The sequence below is a fragment of the Nicotiana tabacum genome, chromosome 22, assembly GCF_000715075.1.
Source record: "Nicotiana tabacum cultivar K326 chromosome 22, ASM71507v2, whole genome shotgun sequence".
Taxonomy (NCBI): domain Eukaryota; kingdom Viridiplantae; phylum Streptophyta; class Magnoliopsida; order Solanales; family Solanaceae; genus Nicotiana; species Nicotiana tabacum.
Genome location: NC_134101.1, coordinates 159059193 through 159075048, shown reverse-complemented (window position 1 = coordinate 159075048; position 15856 = coordinate 159059193). Strand labels below are relative to the sequence as shown.

At 37.9% G+C, this 15856-nt stretch overlaps 2 protein-coding genes across 2 annotated transcripts; one reads left to right on the top strand and one right to left on the bottom strand.

The window, feature by feature from the left end:
* The first annotated feature begins 6360 nt into the window (after positions 1–6360).
* Positions 6361–7120, top strand: LOC142176133 (uncharacterized). Its single transcript, XM_075243208.1, has 3 exons — positions 6361–6514; positions 6673–6784; positions 6958–7120. The coding sequence occupies exons 1-3, from the start codon at positions 6361–6363 to the stop codon at positions 7118–7120; spliced, it is 429 nt and encodes a 142-aa protein (XP_075099309.1).
* A 1178-nt stretch (positions 7121–8298) lies between these two features.
* On the bottom strand, positions 8299–15392 carry LOC107764071 (RNA demethylase ALKBH10B-like). The gene is made up of 7 exons (XM_016582596.2): positions 14609–15392; positions 10727–10848; positions 10518–10635; positions 9795–9905; positions 9539–9654; positions 9300–9454; positions 8299–9064 (listed from the first exon to the last, which is right to left on the bottom strand). Exons 1-7 carry the CDS (start codon positions 15129–15131, stop codon positions 8575–8577), a joined length of 1635 nt encoding a protein of 544 aa, XP_016438082.2. The 5' UTR covers positions 15132–15392; the 3' UTR covers positions 8299–8574.
* Positions 15393–15856: the final 464 nt, after the last annotated feature.

Sequence of the window (15856 nt, the reverse complement as noted above, 5' to 3'; positions counted from 1 at the left end):
AACACTCTAATTTGGAGCGGTGATTATTGGAGTAGTAGTCAACTTGAACTTAAGCAATTCAAAGGCTCTAATGCAATCATCATTGAAGTGGAACTTAGCATCTTTCTCCAAAAGCTTGCACAACGGGTTCACCACTTTAGAGAAGTCCTTGATGAACCGTCGGTAAAATTCCGCGTAGCCTAGGAAACTCCGCACACCTTTCGCTGAAGTTGGAGGTGGAAGTTTAGAAATCACCTCAATATTTGCCTTGACGACTTCAATGCCATTCTTTGAGATCTTGTGGCCAAGGACTATGCCTTCCTCGACCATGAAATGACATTTCTCCCAATTGAGTACCAAGTTTGTTTTTTACATCTTGCCAAAAGTTTGTACAAGTTTGCTAGACAATCATCAAGAGAATTCCCGACCACCGAGAATACATCCATGAAGACTTCAAGGTAATCCTCCACCATGTCCATGAAGATCGCCACCATAAACCTTTGAAAAGTCGCAGGTGCATTGCACAACCTAAATGGCATCCGCTTGAAAGTAAAAGTACCATAAGGACATGTAAAAGTAGTCTTCTCTTGATCCTCCATAGCAATAAGAATTTGATTGTAGCCGGAATACCCATTAAGGAAACAATAGAAAGCATGACCGACCCATCTATCAAGCATTTGATCTAGGAAGGGAAGTGGGAAATGATCCTTCCTTGGGAATTTGTTGAGCTTAGGATAGTCCATACATACTCTCCACCCAGTCACCATTCTTGTAGGAATCAACTCATTCTTATCTTAGTGACCACCACCACGCCCCATTTCTTTGGGACACATTAAATCGGAGAAGTCCATGAACTATCAGAAATGGGGTAGACAACCCCAACATCCAACCACTTGATGATCTCCTTTTTGACAACCTCTTGCATGGCTTCATTGAGTCTCCTTTGATGTTCAATTGATGGTTTGACATCCTCCTCCAAGTTAATCTTGTGCATGCAAAAAACGGGGCTTATCCCTCGAATTTTTGCCAATGTCCATCCAATAGCTTTTTTCCTCTGTTGTAGCACCGCCAAAGTAGACTCTACCCGCACGTTAGTTAAAAAAGAGGAAAGAATAACCGGTAAAATAGAAGAAGGTACAATAAATTCATACCGAAGATGTAGAGGCAATGGCTTCAACTCCAAGATAGGAGGCTCCTCGATAGAGGGCTTTGTTGGAGGACTTGTCCTATTTTCAAGATCGAAGGACAATTTGTGAGGCTCATAAGTATATGACCCTATTCCTTGTAGTGAGTTCACACATTCCATGAAGCCATCCATCTCGTCATCATCAAGGTTGAGCAAGACGACCTCCAATATATCATCAATATTCATCACAACACTTGTTTCATCTACAATCAAATCGGTCACCAAGTCCACAAAAGAACACACCTCTTTGCTATTGGGTTGCCGCATGGACTTACATACATGGAAAACCACTTTTTAATCACCAACCCGAAAAGTAAGTTCTCCGGCTTCAACATCAACTAGAGCCTTCCCCGTAGCAAGGAAAGGTCTCCCAAGAATAATCGGCACCTCATAGTCAACCTCACAATCAAGAATAACAAAATCCGCTGAAAGAATGAATTTATCAACACAAACCAACATGTCATTAATTATACCCAACGGTCTCTTCATGGTACGATCGGTCATTTGTAATCTCATATATGTGAGCCTTGGTCGCCCAATCCCCAAGTCTTGAAAACCAAATAGGGAATCAAACTTATACTTGCCCCAAGATCACAAAGAGATTTAGCAAAGCCGACACTTCCAATGGTACAAAGGATTGTGAAAGCATCGGGATCTTCTAATTTAGGAGCCATTGAATGCACAATTTCACTCACTTGATGAGTCATTTTATAGTTTCACAATTCATCGACCGCTTCTTTGTCACCAAATCTGCCATGAACTTTGCATAACCAGGCATTTGCTCCAAAGCCTCAACCAATGGCACATTGTTGGATAGACTCTTCATCATGTCAATGAACTTTTTGAATTTATTTACTCCATTTTGCTTGGCAAGCCTTTGAAGATATGGAGAAGGAGGCCTAGGCATTGATGCCTTAGCCTTTTGCACTACCGGTTTCGGTATGTCAACATTGTAATCCCTAAATGGGTTCACTTCCTCTTGAGTCTCCTCCACATTGTCATTAATATCAATCTGCACTTCATCATTTGCTTGCACCACATTATCTGGGCTTTTATCTTCTTGTACCACTTACTTATCATCCACAAGTTTCCTTTGATTTGAGGTGGGTGCATACACACCTTTTTCACTCCTTGTAGTAACGGCCATGGCGTGCCATGTGTTGTTCCCACCCTTTGGGTTCACTACCGTCACTTGGTAGTGCTCCCTTAGGACGAGTGTTGAGGGCTTGAGATATTTTGCCCCATTTGGACTTCCAAGTTTCAGATGGATGTGTTGTGACAGGCAAGTTGGGCATCAGAGTCGACATTCTTTCCATCATTTGTTTGAACATGTTCACAATTTATCCCATCTCATTGTTGGAAGAACTTGGACCATGGGAAGGATAAGGAGGCCGATTGCGCAGTTGTTGATACATCGGGGGCCTTTGAAAGCCCGACCCCCAATTGCCTTGGTTATTGTTCCACTCTCCTTGGTTGTTGCCTCCCCAATATCCTTGATTATTTCCACTCCAATTGCTTTAGTTATTTTGACCATTATAATTGCCTTGATTGTTGTTGCTATTCCAATTCCCTTAGTTGTTACCACCATTCCAATTACCTTGAGGTCGCCATTGTTGTTGATTCGGGCTTTGAGAGTTGTTTCTTTGCCCTTGGAAGTTGTTCACATATTGCACTTCCTCATCTTGTTTATTGTAAGATTCATCTTGATCAAACTCACTATCATCTTGTACATATTTTTTCACATGGTTTTGCACTTGAGGACCCTTTTTCCTTCTTTTGTATACCATCATATTAACACCCTCCATGGCAATGACTTGCTTAGGACCTTGCACTTGTTGAAGTTGAGCCTTCGCTAATTGATTCATTATGGTGGTCAACTCGGCAATTGCTTACCCATGATCATGCAATTCTTTATGTAGGTGAATCATATTTGGATCACCTTGAGGAATATTTGCTATACTTTTCCATACTGATGAAGTATCCGCCATTTCGTCTAAGATCTCACACGCTTCCACATATGGCGTTGTCATGAAATTTCCATCGGCAAGTTGGTTGACCACGCATTGATTTGTAGTATTGATCCCCCTATAAAAATTTTGTTGAATCATAGCCTCCTTCATGTCATTATTGGGGCACTCTTTGACCATTATTTGGTACCTCTACCATATTTCGTGCAAAGGCTCATTGGGTTCTTGTTTGATTGCTCGAATCTCGTCTCTAAGAGTAGCCATATGCCCGGGAGAAAAGAACTTGGAAATAAATTTCTCCGCCAATTCATCCCATGTATGGATGGAATAGTTTGACAATCTTTGTAGCCAATCCAAGGCTTTTCCCTATAGAGAAAAAGGAAATATCCTCAACCTTAAAGCATCCCCGGAGACGTTTGTCTGTTTACTCCCCCAGCAAGTGTCCACAAACCTCTTCAAGTGTTTGTATGCTTTTTGACTCGGAGCCCCGGTGAAGAATCACCGTTGCTCTAGCAATGTGAGCATTACATTTGTAATTTGATAGTTGCCTGCCCTAATGTGCGGCGGGACAATAGCACTTGCATACCCTTCATTTGGCAACACCTGTTGTGGAACTGCTCTTGGTGGAGGTGGGGGTGGAACAGGAACATTGTCTTGAGGCGGCCGGCCTCATCTATTTGCTTGAGGTTCAAGAGGAATCTCTTCAACTTGGTCATCTTCTACGTCCACATCCCCCATAGGCATGTTTCCAAGTGGATCATTGTTGTTGAGAGCCATTGTTGCACCTATAATTATTTCACAAAAAAAAATTAGTAACACAAAAGGAAAAGAAGACAATTCACAAACAAAACCAAATAAATAGCTAAATCCATTTTTAGCTCCTCGGCAACGGCGCCAAAAATTGATCTCGTCCAAGTCACACCTCTATTTGGATTATGAAACGGTCAATGCAATAGTAATAACCAACAGAGAGTCGGGGTTGAATTTCATAGGGAGTTATATGAATAGGATTTAGAGGTATATATTATAGTGAATGAGCTTGAATATCTTAAATTACACTTCCACAAAATTGGTTGATTCTAGGTCTAAATTAAACTAAGATTGCAAGATAACTAATTGAAACTAAGAAATCGTTTTTGTTGTTGTTTTCAAATAATGTAAAAAGCCTAGAGCTATGACCTTCACCTAGGTGTTTGCCTAACAGGTTATAAACTTTAAAGTTTGTTTTATTGGTCGGGGTGTATTTAGCTATCAACACTCCAGTACCCACTCAATACCTCTCGGTAAGAGAGTGATTTTTCCCAATTTAACTTTCTCAAGTCCAAATGGGTATTGAACAAAGCAGTTGATAAAATGTGTGAGTCGGGTTTTGCTATCTCTAGGTTCAACCCTTTAATTGGGACTATCAATCTCTTGATTTTGTCCCAAATTCTTGTTAGCCAAGTTTTCTTAGACTAAGTCTCTCTTTCTCAAGTAGAGACCAAGTCAAATAGGCATGAACTAACATTTGCAACCATTAATTATACAATTAAAAGCAAGAACAAGACTAAATAATAAATACCCAACCATACATAAGCCATAAATCAAACACCCATTAGGTTTACACTCTAGGGTTGGGTCACAACCTTAGTGAAAATCTAGCTACTCATAGTGGGTATAGAAGAAAACAAAGAAAAGACATAATAAAACTCATATTGAAAGATTAAAATATGAAAACCCAATGTTAAATCATCAAAATAAGCTAAAGTTGCCTAAGAAGAAAGGAAAAACGACTACAGCACTTTGAATATTCAAAACTTGACCTAATTTCGTGAAACTATTCTATTTATACAAAGCTGGAAATTTCGAACAAAAATACCCTTTCGAAGGTTCTGCGGCCGCACAATTCCATGTGTAGTCCATACTTTGCTTCAGTCTTGACAGGAGTTGAATCTGCCACCGCACTCCGCATAAATTCATGTGCGGTCCGCACTTTGCTTCACTCTTGACAGGAGTTGAATCTGCGACCGCATAATTCTGGAATGTGGTTGCATCTCTCATATTCTACGGTCCGCACAATTCTTGGTGCTACCACGTAAGGCTCTTCTGCGGACCGCACATTTCTGAGTGTCGCTGCGTAGCTGACTTCTGCGGCCGCACAATAATTGTGCGGTTCGCATTTCTTTAAATATTGAAATGATAACTCTCTAAACTTCTGCTCTTGGTTAGCTTCTGCGGCCGCACAATAATTATGCGGTCCACATATTGTACTAGTCCTCTGACATGAATGCCTTAACAATATGCGGCCGCAGATGAAAATCTGCAGTCCGCACTTGAGCTTATGTGCCTGATTTTTGCCCTTGAGTTCATATCACTCCTTCTTGAGTTGGATTTCATCTTAATGGATTATTTTTCCAATACTCCTGCAATTAAGCACATTTCATCAGTTTTCGGGAGTACAATAAAAAACTTTTGGACTAAAACGAAAGCTTAAAATGCTAATAAGTAGTCAAAATCTCCACTTATCAACATGCTACAACAAATCTTAGGATAATGCATGCATATGGCAAACTGATCCATGAGCTATAGTTAATTTGTTGGTAGACTACTATGATTAACTATTAGGGAAGAAGTCTACTTCTAGAGTGCAAGCTTTTCCTAGCATTCTAAAAAATGGCCCTACTCTGTCAACTGCTCAGCAGCTGGAGTTGCTAAGACCAGTTGTAGACAAGGAAGTTAAGGAAGCTGTGTTCCATATTGATAGTAATAAGAGCTCAGGTCCAGATGGCTTTGGGAGTGATTTCTATAAGGCTACTTGGCCTATAGTGGGGGCAGGACATCACTAAGGCAGTAATGGAATTTCTTCACAATGGCAAGCTCCTCAAGCAGCTTAACTCAACAGTCATAGTACTCATCCCTAAGGTGGAAAATCCAGAATTTTCTAGCCAATACAGACCTATATCATATTGCAATGTACTTTACAAGTGCATTTTAAAATTGTGATGCAGTAGACTAAAGGCAGAAATTGATCATTTAGTAGCAGAAAACCAATCTGCATTTATACATGGGAGGTCTATGTTGCACAATATTTTAATTTGTCATGACATACTAAGACACTATAAAAGCAAAACAACTCCAATGTGCCTTATGAAGATTGATCTCAAGAAAGCTTATGACATGGTGAGTTGGGAGTTCTTAGAAGAAGCTTTGAGGGGCTTTGGATTCCCAGAAAAGTTTACTCAGTAGATTATGGTGTGTGTGTCTACTATAGTATTTTCAGTTAAAGTCAATGGAGAAAATCATGGCTATTTTGCAGGGAAGAGAGGTCTTAGGCAGGTTGATCCTATCTCTCCTCTTCTATTTATGCTTGTTATGGAATACTTATCAAAGGACGTTGAAGATAGTTAGTAGGCTTCCTGATTTTAAATTCCATCTAATGTGCAAATCTCTAAAGCTGACTCATCTCACATTTGTTGGCGATCTGATAATATTCTGTAGAAGGAAATGAGAGCTCAGTTAATAGGATTATGGAGACAATAACTCACTTTCGTAATATAACAGGGTTGAAAGCAAATATGGATAAATCAAGTATCTTTATGGCTGGAGTGGATGGTATCACTAAGGAGCAACTCCTGGAAAACACTGGATTTGTACTAGGTACTCTTTCCATAAAGTACCTTGGACTTGCTCTTTACCCAAAGAAATGAAATACGCTTGACGGTCATATGCTGGCAGAGAAGAACACACAAAGGATCAGAGTCACATATTCCAAGCTCATTTCATATGCTAGCAGGCTACAAATCATTAATGCAATCTTGTTCTATATTCATAACTTCTGGGGCACAGTGTTCATCATACCTCAAAGTATTCTCAAGGAGGTAGACAGAATATGCAGAGAATATCTCTGGAACAGCTCGGAGGAGAAGAAGAAAGTACCTTGGTTGCTTGGGAAAAGATTTGCTATCCTAAGAAGTTAGGAGGATTGAATGTTAAGGGTAGCAGGAACTAGAATATGACATTAGTGGGTAAGCTATTATGGTTGTTGATTAAGTGTAAAGAAGCCTTATGAGTGAAATGGGTGGATGGGGTGTACATGAGAGCATAAACAAACATATGGAACCATCAGCCCCCGACAGATAATAGTTGGTATTGGAGGAAGCTTAATGGGCTTAAAATCAAAATGAAAAGCTGGTATGAGTATAAGCTTACTAGGAGTGGTGACTACTCTATTACTAGTAATTATCTTGCTCTCATTGGTGATCATTCTAAGTTGAAAATAGCTAATCTGATATGGACCTCATTAGCTCAACCTAAGCAAAGATTTATAATGTGGTTGGCAGTGCATGGGAGGCTACTCAAAAGGAGAGACTACTCAAGTTGCAAATTCCAGTGGAGGATAGCAGGTGCTGTTTATGTACTGCTCACATGACTGGAACTAATGTCCACTTATTTGTGGAGTGTACATGGATTACAACTATATGGCAAGAGGTAAATGAATGGACATACATCAAGGCACTAGCAGTTAATATTACACAGCCATTGGATAGTATTAATAGGAAACATTGGAAGTCTACAAGAAAGAATTGGCAGCTGTTATCAATGGTTTTGTGATCTACCACACATTGCGTGCCAGGAACTGGAAGATATTCAGAGGCATCACTGTACATAAAGAGGATGTAGTACAACATATAAAGAAGGAGATTATAGAAAGGATAGAGGTTACCAGGAATTCACATAGAGCACGTAGATGTAGGAGTTTAGTACAGCAAGTCCTATGTAATTAGAGTACGTTGTAGTTATTTCTTGTTTTGTTGGAGGCCTAATTTCTAATTCAGGAAGGAGGTGCTCTTTATTTATAAAGATTTTTGGAGTTAATGGTAATTTGACAATGGTTACCAAAAAAAACATTTAGCTAAAGGAAAATAATAATAATAATCGACTATCATATCTTGATCTCACTGTATTTTGGTTATCTCCACTCCAGTCACGAAGTAATGTCTACTGGGCTTGAGATGAAGTCTAAAACCAAATTTCTCCCGGCATTTGCTGAAAACCCCCTTTATTGAGGAGTTCTGAGCATGTTGGCATGTTAAAGATGAACCAGACAATGAAAATTAATTCCAGTCCAGGAAGCACAAAAACCAAATGTAATACACCTAAGCCCTACTGATCTTCGAGAGATGGATGTTGAAAACAAAACCTTAAATACAAAATTCAGCCTGTTGCTTGGCTAATACACACTCCATTTACCTAAGCTCAGTAGTTATCTCTAAAGCCTACCATGGCTGGCATAGGTGGACAGCCGGTATAGCAGCCAACGCCTAATGTCTACCTTAAAAAAGAAGGAAAATCCTTGTAAAAAAACATAAAAAAAAGAAGGCAAATTCATTCTCACTCATTGTACACAGTAGGAGAAAGCCCCTTCAGCTACAAAGGGTGTTTAAAGACTTCAAACTGGAGAATCTATGGTGATTTCCCATCAAGATCCAAACTTGGTTCCGAAGTGGTATCTGATTTAGGCGAGTCACCTGGGGGAGGTAGTGCAAGGAACCGTCCTCTTTGAGCACGCGGAGGTAGATGCTTTGCAGGTTTTCTGGATCCACCATTCCATGGCAGAAAGACACCAGTACCACCACGAGGAGCCTTTCGGGGGCTCATAACTAGTGGACGCGCCACTGGTGCTAGCATAACCATTGGAGCTCGAACGACACCCCATTTGGGGATCACATCCATTGGCTCATAACCATTGTGACCTCCATTTGCAGTTGCATATTGTGTTGGAACACCAGGTTGCCATAAGGTCATGGCTCTAGTCAGAGGAGCAACTTCTGGGAAGTTGTTTCCAATCTCTATTCTGACTTTGAAGAATGTAATTGTAACTCTTTTGTTAGGAGATGAGCACATGGCATGCCTGGCCATATCAGCACTATTTCCCCTCATGACCAAAAGAGACCTGCCAAAATGTTGAACAAATGGGAGAAAACCAACCATAAGTAAGAATAGTCATTTTGGGGGAAAAAAAGGGGGAAAAACAAGTGCAAGTTCCTATCAAAAGAAGCTCGTTAACAGATTGGAATCCCTATCAGCATTTTCCTCAAGCAACATGCAAAAGCTTAAAGATGGGCAAATCAAACTACAGAACAAAAGCTTCATTAGTGTCAAAACCCTCAAATAAATGAAGTACATACCCCTCTTTTAGAGAAAGCATAAGCGATCCTTTGTAGTTCCCTTCACTGTCGCTTACAAGACTTCGCCCAAATGCCATCATTGATTCAGCCAGGATAAGGGTGGAGACTGGCTGTTCCAAGTGAGGTGGTTTCAGGAAAGGCTGTGAATACTCCCCCTAAATAAGCAGCAGACAAGCATTTAGACGTCGTTTTTATACTGCTGAAAATATTGCAGGCAATCTAGAGATAAGATCATATACCTCATCAAATAAGTTGATAATGCAGCTGTTAGGTCTTCTACTCTCTGATATTAGATGCCACTGAATCAGGTGGTCTATGACACCTTCCAGAAGAGCTGGAATGGGCTCATTGTTACCTGAAAGTTGATAGTCCAAATTATGATAGGTACAGTAGAAATTAGACTTGAATATTAAAGTTGAGAATTGGGGGTCAAATCTTATGAACCCCAATATAGTAACAACAGATACTTATGTTTTAAGACCCAGTTTTTCTTACTCTTTTGATTTGTGGCATCCTCTTTTACATGCCCAAAAATTGGTGCACCGAGCTGAATCAGCTCTCTTTTGCTGCCCTTCACCTGCTGGTTGTACAAAATAAAAGTTTCACCTGAAACACAATCACACGTCAATCAGGACAATATCCAAGATCACATATTGATGAAGTAGCTTATAAATCAAATTTATGGCATTGCAGGCGTCGCAAAACTTGCCGTGATTATAAAAAGTATAACGAAGAAGCTTAACTTTATGTTAATGCTTTGGTGCTGTTATGGCATAATATAAGCAAATGAGAAGTTAAGAGAAGAAACAGAGTCAGCATAATAACAATGGTTTCCTGCTCGCATGGACACAGAATTTTCACTTTTAAAGAGAGGCATTCGAGGAGGAATTTAACTTATATACACCGATGCTGTAAAAGAATCCTCACATTGTTAGTGTATTTAAACCTTATTTTCCAGGCCACAAACTCCACTTATTATGCACCATTACATGTAGTTATCTTTTAGGTAAGACAGTGTAGTTAGTGTGTATGAGTTAAAACTTTTTTTATGAAAGGCCTATTATAGTAATTTAAGACAGCTGCAATTAGTCATAAAGAAAAACGAACCGCCAAACCTGCTCCAGCAAACCTACAGAAGGTGTCCTTTACTATCTCATAACTTCGCCCCAAAAAGGAAACAACAATAACTATAAAAGCGTCACGAATCACAGGATCCACCTGAGAGTTCACCATTTTGACCAGCAACTCGAAGTTCATTCACAAGGTCAACTAACTTAGAGAGTTCATTCGGAGTAAATATGTCTTCGAATAACTTCAAACCTCTAACAACGTTCACCTGAAATCGCAATATAGGGAAATGTGGATCAACAATAGGTTTAATATGTGAAAACCTTGGATATAAAACAACTAGGAAATGGAGGACATACCATATGTCCTTTGACTGGTTCCTTTGATATGAACCCCTTAGTCATCTTGATCTGGTCATGCCTTGTCTCACAATTTTCATGGTTTGAGCAAAATTCCACAGAATCTTGTACTTCTTGGGATCCTATAAAATGAAAGAAAGCATTTAAGTATATGTATTCACTATCTAAGATGATACAAGCGAAACAAAAATCAACTAGTCAAGTTAAAAGAGCATTATGTATAGTATGAATTATTGAGCTTGACCATATGTGTAGGCAATAATAAGACAACCTTGATGGTGCATATTCTCAAAAAATTTCACTAAATCATGTTAATTATTGCATATTTTTACTTCATTAAATCACTTAATCACAATAAATTAATTTAGTTTGATGTTAACGCCAGAGTAAGGTTATACGATTGACATGACCATGTTACTTTGGTTATGAGACAACAACAGTTGTTTTGCAGACACAATATTAACAATGTTGTTAAAAGTGTTAGTTTCTGGCTAATTTGGCCAACAGACAAAAGTACGGCCCGTACCAAACAAGAAAAGAAAAGGACAATGGCACAGCGTTTCTAGTTGACTACGTTATAGTTGATGGAAATGACACCATAACATTCTGAACTGAAGGGAAGTCATTGTAAAAGAATGGGGCAAAATGAACTAGTCCCCACATAATGATACCAAACGAGTGGTACTGATGGAGTCCAATTCCATTATTCTTCACATAACCACCATTGATAAGCCCACTAAAACAAATAGGGTATAGTTTTAAAAGTGAACTACAGGTAACTTTTTATGGAAACTAGATAGATAACCTGAAATTCGTTAAACTACATTGCTAGCATAAATAAAATATTTTTAAATATCTTAAAAGGTATCATATGTAAGCAAAATAAGCATATTACTGGTATAAATTTTGTAAATCGTATATTAGAATGTGTATTAATAATTTAAGTCCAAATAATAAAAAGGGAAGAGAACTTTCGGGACTTTCCACCAAAGCATTGAGACAAAAAAAGGAAAGCAGCCTGCACTAACATATGGGGAGGAAACCACCAAAGGAGGTGGTGCAGTGGATGTGACTGCTCCTCCCTTAACCAGAGGTCTCGGGTTCGAACCCTAGGTATGGAAAAATCTTTGGTAAGAAGCGCTTCTCCCCGAATGGGGCCCTACGCGGCGCGAATCCGGATATAGTCGGGCTCCAATGCGGGTAGCGAATACCGGATGGAAAACCAAAAAAACAAATGGGGAGGAAAGAGAAATAGTCCGCTTGGCCCAATGCCCCAAAAGTATTGGATCACACAAAAAGTGAACCAGCCACCCAGGACAACGGGGGGAACACGCCATAGTCTAACGATTTACGTTCGTACTGGCCCATTTCATTTTGTACCGTATTAAATTACTTTTAAAAAAGTTTTCATATATAGAAATAATTTAATTATATCCAATTTTTTTTAAGAATATGATTTTGTACACAGAAATTAAAATTCTCTTTCTTCTTAAATTTAGTAGTGTCTAGCCAAACCATAGCAGAGCTGCTAAGATGAAGCCAATAAGACAGAGCCATGACGGTGGTTAAAAGAGCATAAGTACGTTTGAGACCACCTCCTAAATAAAGAATTAAATGAGCCAATGATACCCACATCGAGGTATCCAACTAACTAACATAAGCGTGTTTCATACACCGCAACTCACTGTGGTTCTGAATTCTGATTCTCTGCTGCTGCACCCAACACCTAACATTGCAACACACTTTTTCCTTCTTTTTACCACCTCGGTGTTCCCATCAAAACCTTGGGAAGTCAACAGCATTTAACTAATCATTTTCATTTCCAATTCGAAAGGGAAAACGGATTGGAACTGGAACTGGAATTGTAAAGCTGAAATTCTGGAGATTTTAGTAGGCGTTTGGACATGAATTCCAAAAAAAAATTTAAATTTAGAATTTCACTAAAATTTGAATTGAAGCTGAAATTATGTTTGGTTATAATTTTTGCAAAATATTTGGATGCCTTTTTTTCAAAATCATGAAACATGATTTATACCCCACAACTTGTAAAAAATATCAAAATTATTCCAATTTGATTATCCTACTTGAAATAAACAATCAAACATGCTATTGTTTAACTGTTTTCATATTCTGCTTTACTGTAATACACAAAAGATGCAAAATCACTATCACATTTTCTAACATAGTCCGCTTCCCACTGTTATCAAACATGTAGGTTAATAATTGATGGGGTCATTTTATAAATTTTAAAAGTATAGGATAAATTTGTAAAATTAAAAACTAGCAAATTCTCATTTTCAAATTTGAAAATGTATTTTCAAGTAAAATTGAAAAAATTGGGAAGATTTTGATAACCAAACTTTGTTTTCAAAAAAGAAAATTTTTGTATGTCCAAACGGGCTCTTACTTTAACCTGTCTTCTTTTTCAAAGTAACTAGTCGAGAAGGATGAGAACTTTCACTTGAATTTAATACACCAAAAATATGTGACTTTGAATCGAAAAGTTTGACGAAAATTTTAGTGGGCGTTTGGACATAAGAATTGTGAAATTTCAATAAAAATAAATTCAAGTGATGTTTTGATTTTCCAAATCCCCCAAATATAATTTAAGACCTCCCAACTTATGTCCAAACACATTTTCAATTTCACATCAAACTTCACCCAATTTCAAAAAAATATTTGGGAATCTATGTCCAAACAGGTTCTTAGAGTTGTGTTTGGGCATGAATAAAATTTGGAGCAGTTTTTAAAGTTTTGCGAGTGTCTTAAAGTGAAATTATTTGAAAAACAGCTTTTTGGAGTTTTTCAAATTTCCAAAATATTCTGAAACTTAATTTCTAAGTGAAATTTGAAATTTTCAGGGCCGAACACTAATATAAAAAAAAGTAAAAAAGTTAAAAAATGAAATTTCTCCAAACCAAATTTTGACGCGTTAAAATTTAGAAAAATTGAAAACACCTTTCATTTTTTTCCACAAGCTGAAATAACAAGGATTGAGTGCGGGAGCATGGATTGGATTTCGGACTGCATGACTGATTCTTCTTGTTGCACTGAGTGCTTGGGAGATAGAAAGAATATTCCCTCTTTGGTGTTTAATTGAATTTTTAAAAAAAAAATAAAATAAAATAAAATTGAAAGAATTTTTCAACCTATTATGGAAACAAAAAGAGCAATATAGAGAAATTTTTATGTAACTAAGGAACGTGCGGGAGAGGTAAGATTCTTTCAGTTCTAACTAAGAGCTTCGCGTTCGAGTCATAAGAATAAAGAATCTCTTGGTAAGGAGCGAAACCAAATAAAAAAAAAAGGAGAAATTTTATCATTTCAAATTCTAGAATTAGATTGAGATCATTCATCCCAAAAACAATAGTCAGATTCAAAGTGAAAGGATCAACACATTTAATAATTTTCTGTTTAAAGTCAGATTTCTTAATTTTTTTGAAATAAAGTTTACTTTTTTAGAAACAGCATAAAAGATACAACAAAATCAAAATTTTTTCTAATACTAACAAACTTTTAAAACACGTTCTGAAAAAGCCATAATAAAACTTTGACTTTCCCAATAATAGTAATAGCGTTCTTTTTTGGACTTAAGATAAATTTCTAGATAATTAAGCATTAAAACTCTTGAAAGCACGCACAAGTCTCTTTCAAGGAGATAAACAGAGTCACAGAATTCCGGAACGCCGCTCAATTCTAAATTCTAAGAGATTTTGAGAAAACAGAGCAAAAATGACATAGTACAAGATTTGGAGATAAAGGAATATTCTCTATATTTTAATTCCGATTATTGAATCACCTTCCAATTATTTTATGCACCTGAATTAAATGATTTAAAACAAATAATATAATAGTAAACTTTTTCATTAAAAAAATACTTACCTGTATCTGTGATCTCACTTTCCGGCGATCCATTTGAATCTTCTCTGATTGAATCTTCATCTACCACCTCACCGCCTCCATTTTCGGACTCTTCGTCATGACATTTAGCCTTTTCATTAAACGATTCTTTGACTTCACTCTGTTTTTCTTCTTCATTTACATCACTCTGTTTCACGTCCGTCACCTCTCTAGCGGCGACTTTTTTGAGCTCAAGCGTGACATCAGCAATGGAATAATACTTCTGCATCTGAAGAATTGGGATCCAATTCAGTCTCCGGCGATGTATGGCGGCGAAAACGGATTCGTATTCCAATCGGCCGCCTTCCAGCTGAGTGATATGGTTACAGAGGGCATCAATAATCGCATTTGCAGCGGCAAACTCGCCCCTGAACCACGCTAAAATGGCATCCTTAGCAAATGTCTCAGACATCATGGGAGGTGGTTGGACCACCGGAGCACCACCAGCGGTGGGCATAAAGTGAACTCGATCGGAATTCGCAACAACGCCGGCTGCCGGCGGCATATTGAAACAGGCAGTGTGAAAATTTAACCCAAAAGGTTCAATCAGGTGAAATTAAAGATTCCAAATTTTTTGGGCCAGTTGAAAGTGTAGTTGGTTTGAATAGTCTAAATGGGTGCTAACAGTAATCGTATAGCTCTCAGTACGTGTCGGCCTATATTTCGGTTGAAGATTTTCGATGAAAATGAGCACAAACAAACAAGACGTTAGAGAGAGAGAGAAATTTTGGGGTTTGGAGGAGAGGTTTTCGTTTGGTATTTATTTAGAAGGTGTCTATGGAGGCTTTCACTATGGAGATTTGGGGTGGGAAGTCCGTGGGTAGGTAGGGCCACCTAGCACCCTGGCCAAAAATGTCAAAATTGAGATTTTCATTACTCCATTAATTAGTAATTCTTTTACCTAATTAAACTTGATATATTAGAGATTCTCAATGCAATTAACGAAATAAGTGATGGTTCGTTAATTGCATTGATCAATAATAATAGTAAGTGATGGTTATTCATATTACACGCACGATCTATTTTAAATTTTATTAACTACAGTAACTTTTGTCTCCTCATATGGGCAGAAGCTATTAAGAACGACCAAATAATTAGTACTAGTTATTATAGTTCGAACGCACGAAGATTTTTTTTTTAATATTGACAAAGAGGAGGCATGTTCTCATACTACTTCATCATTTCTTAGAAAGCCAATCTTATCTCTCAATATTTTATTTTCAGTTCTAT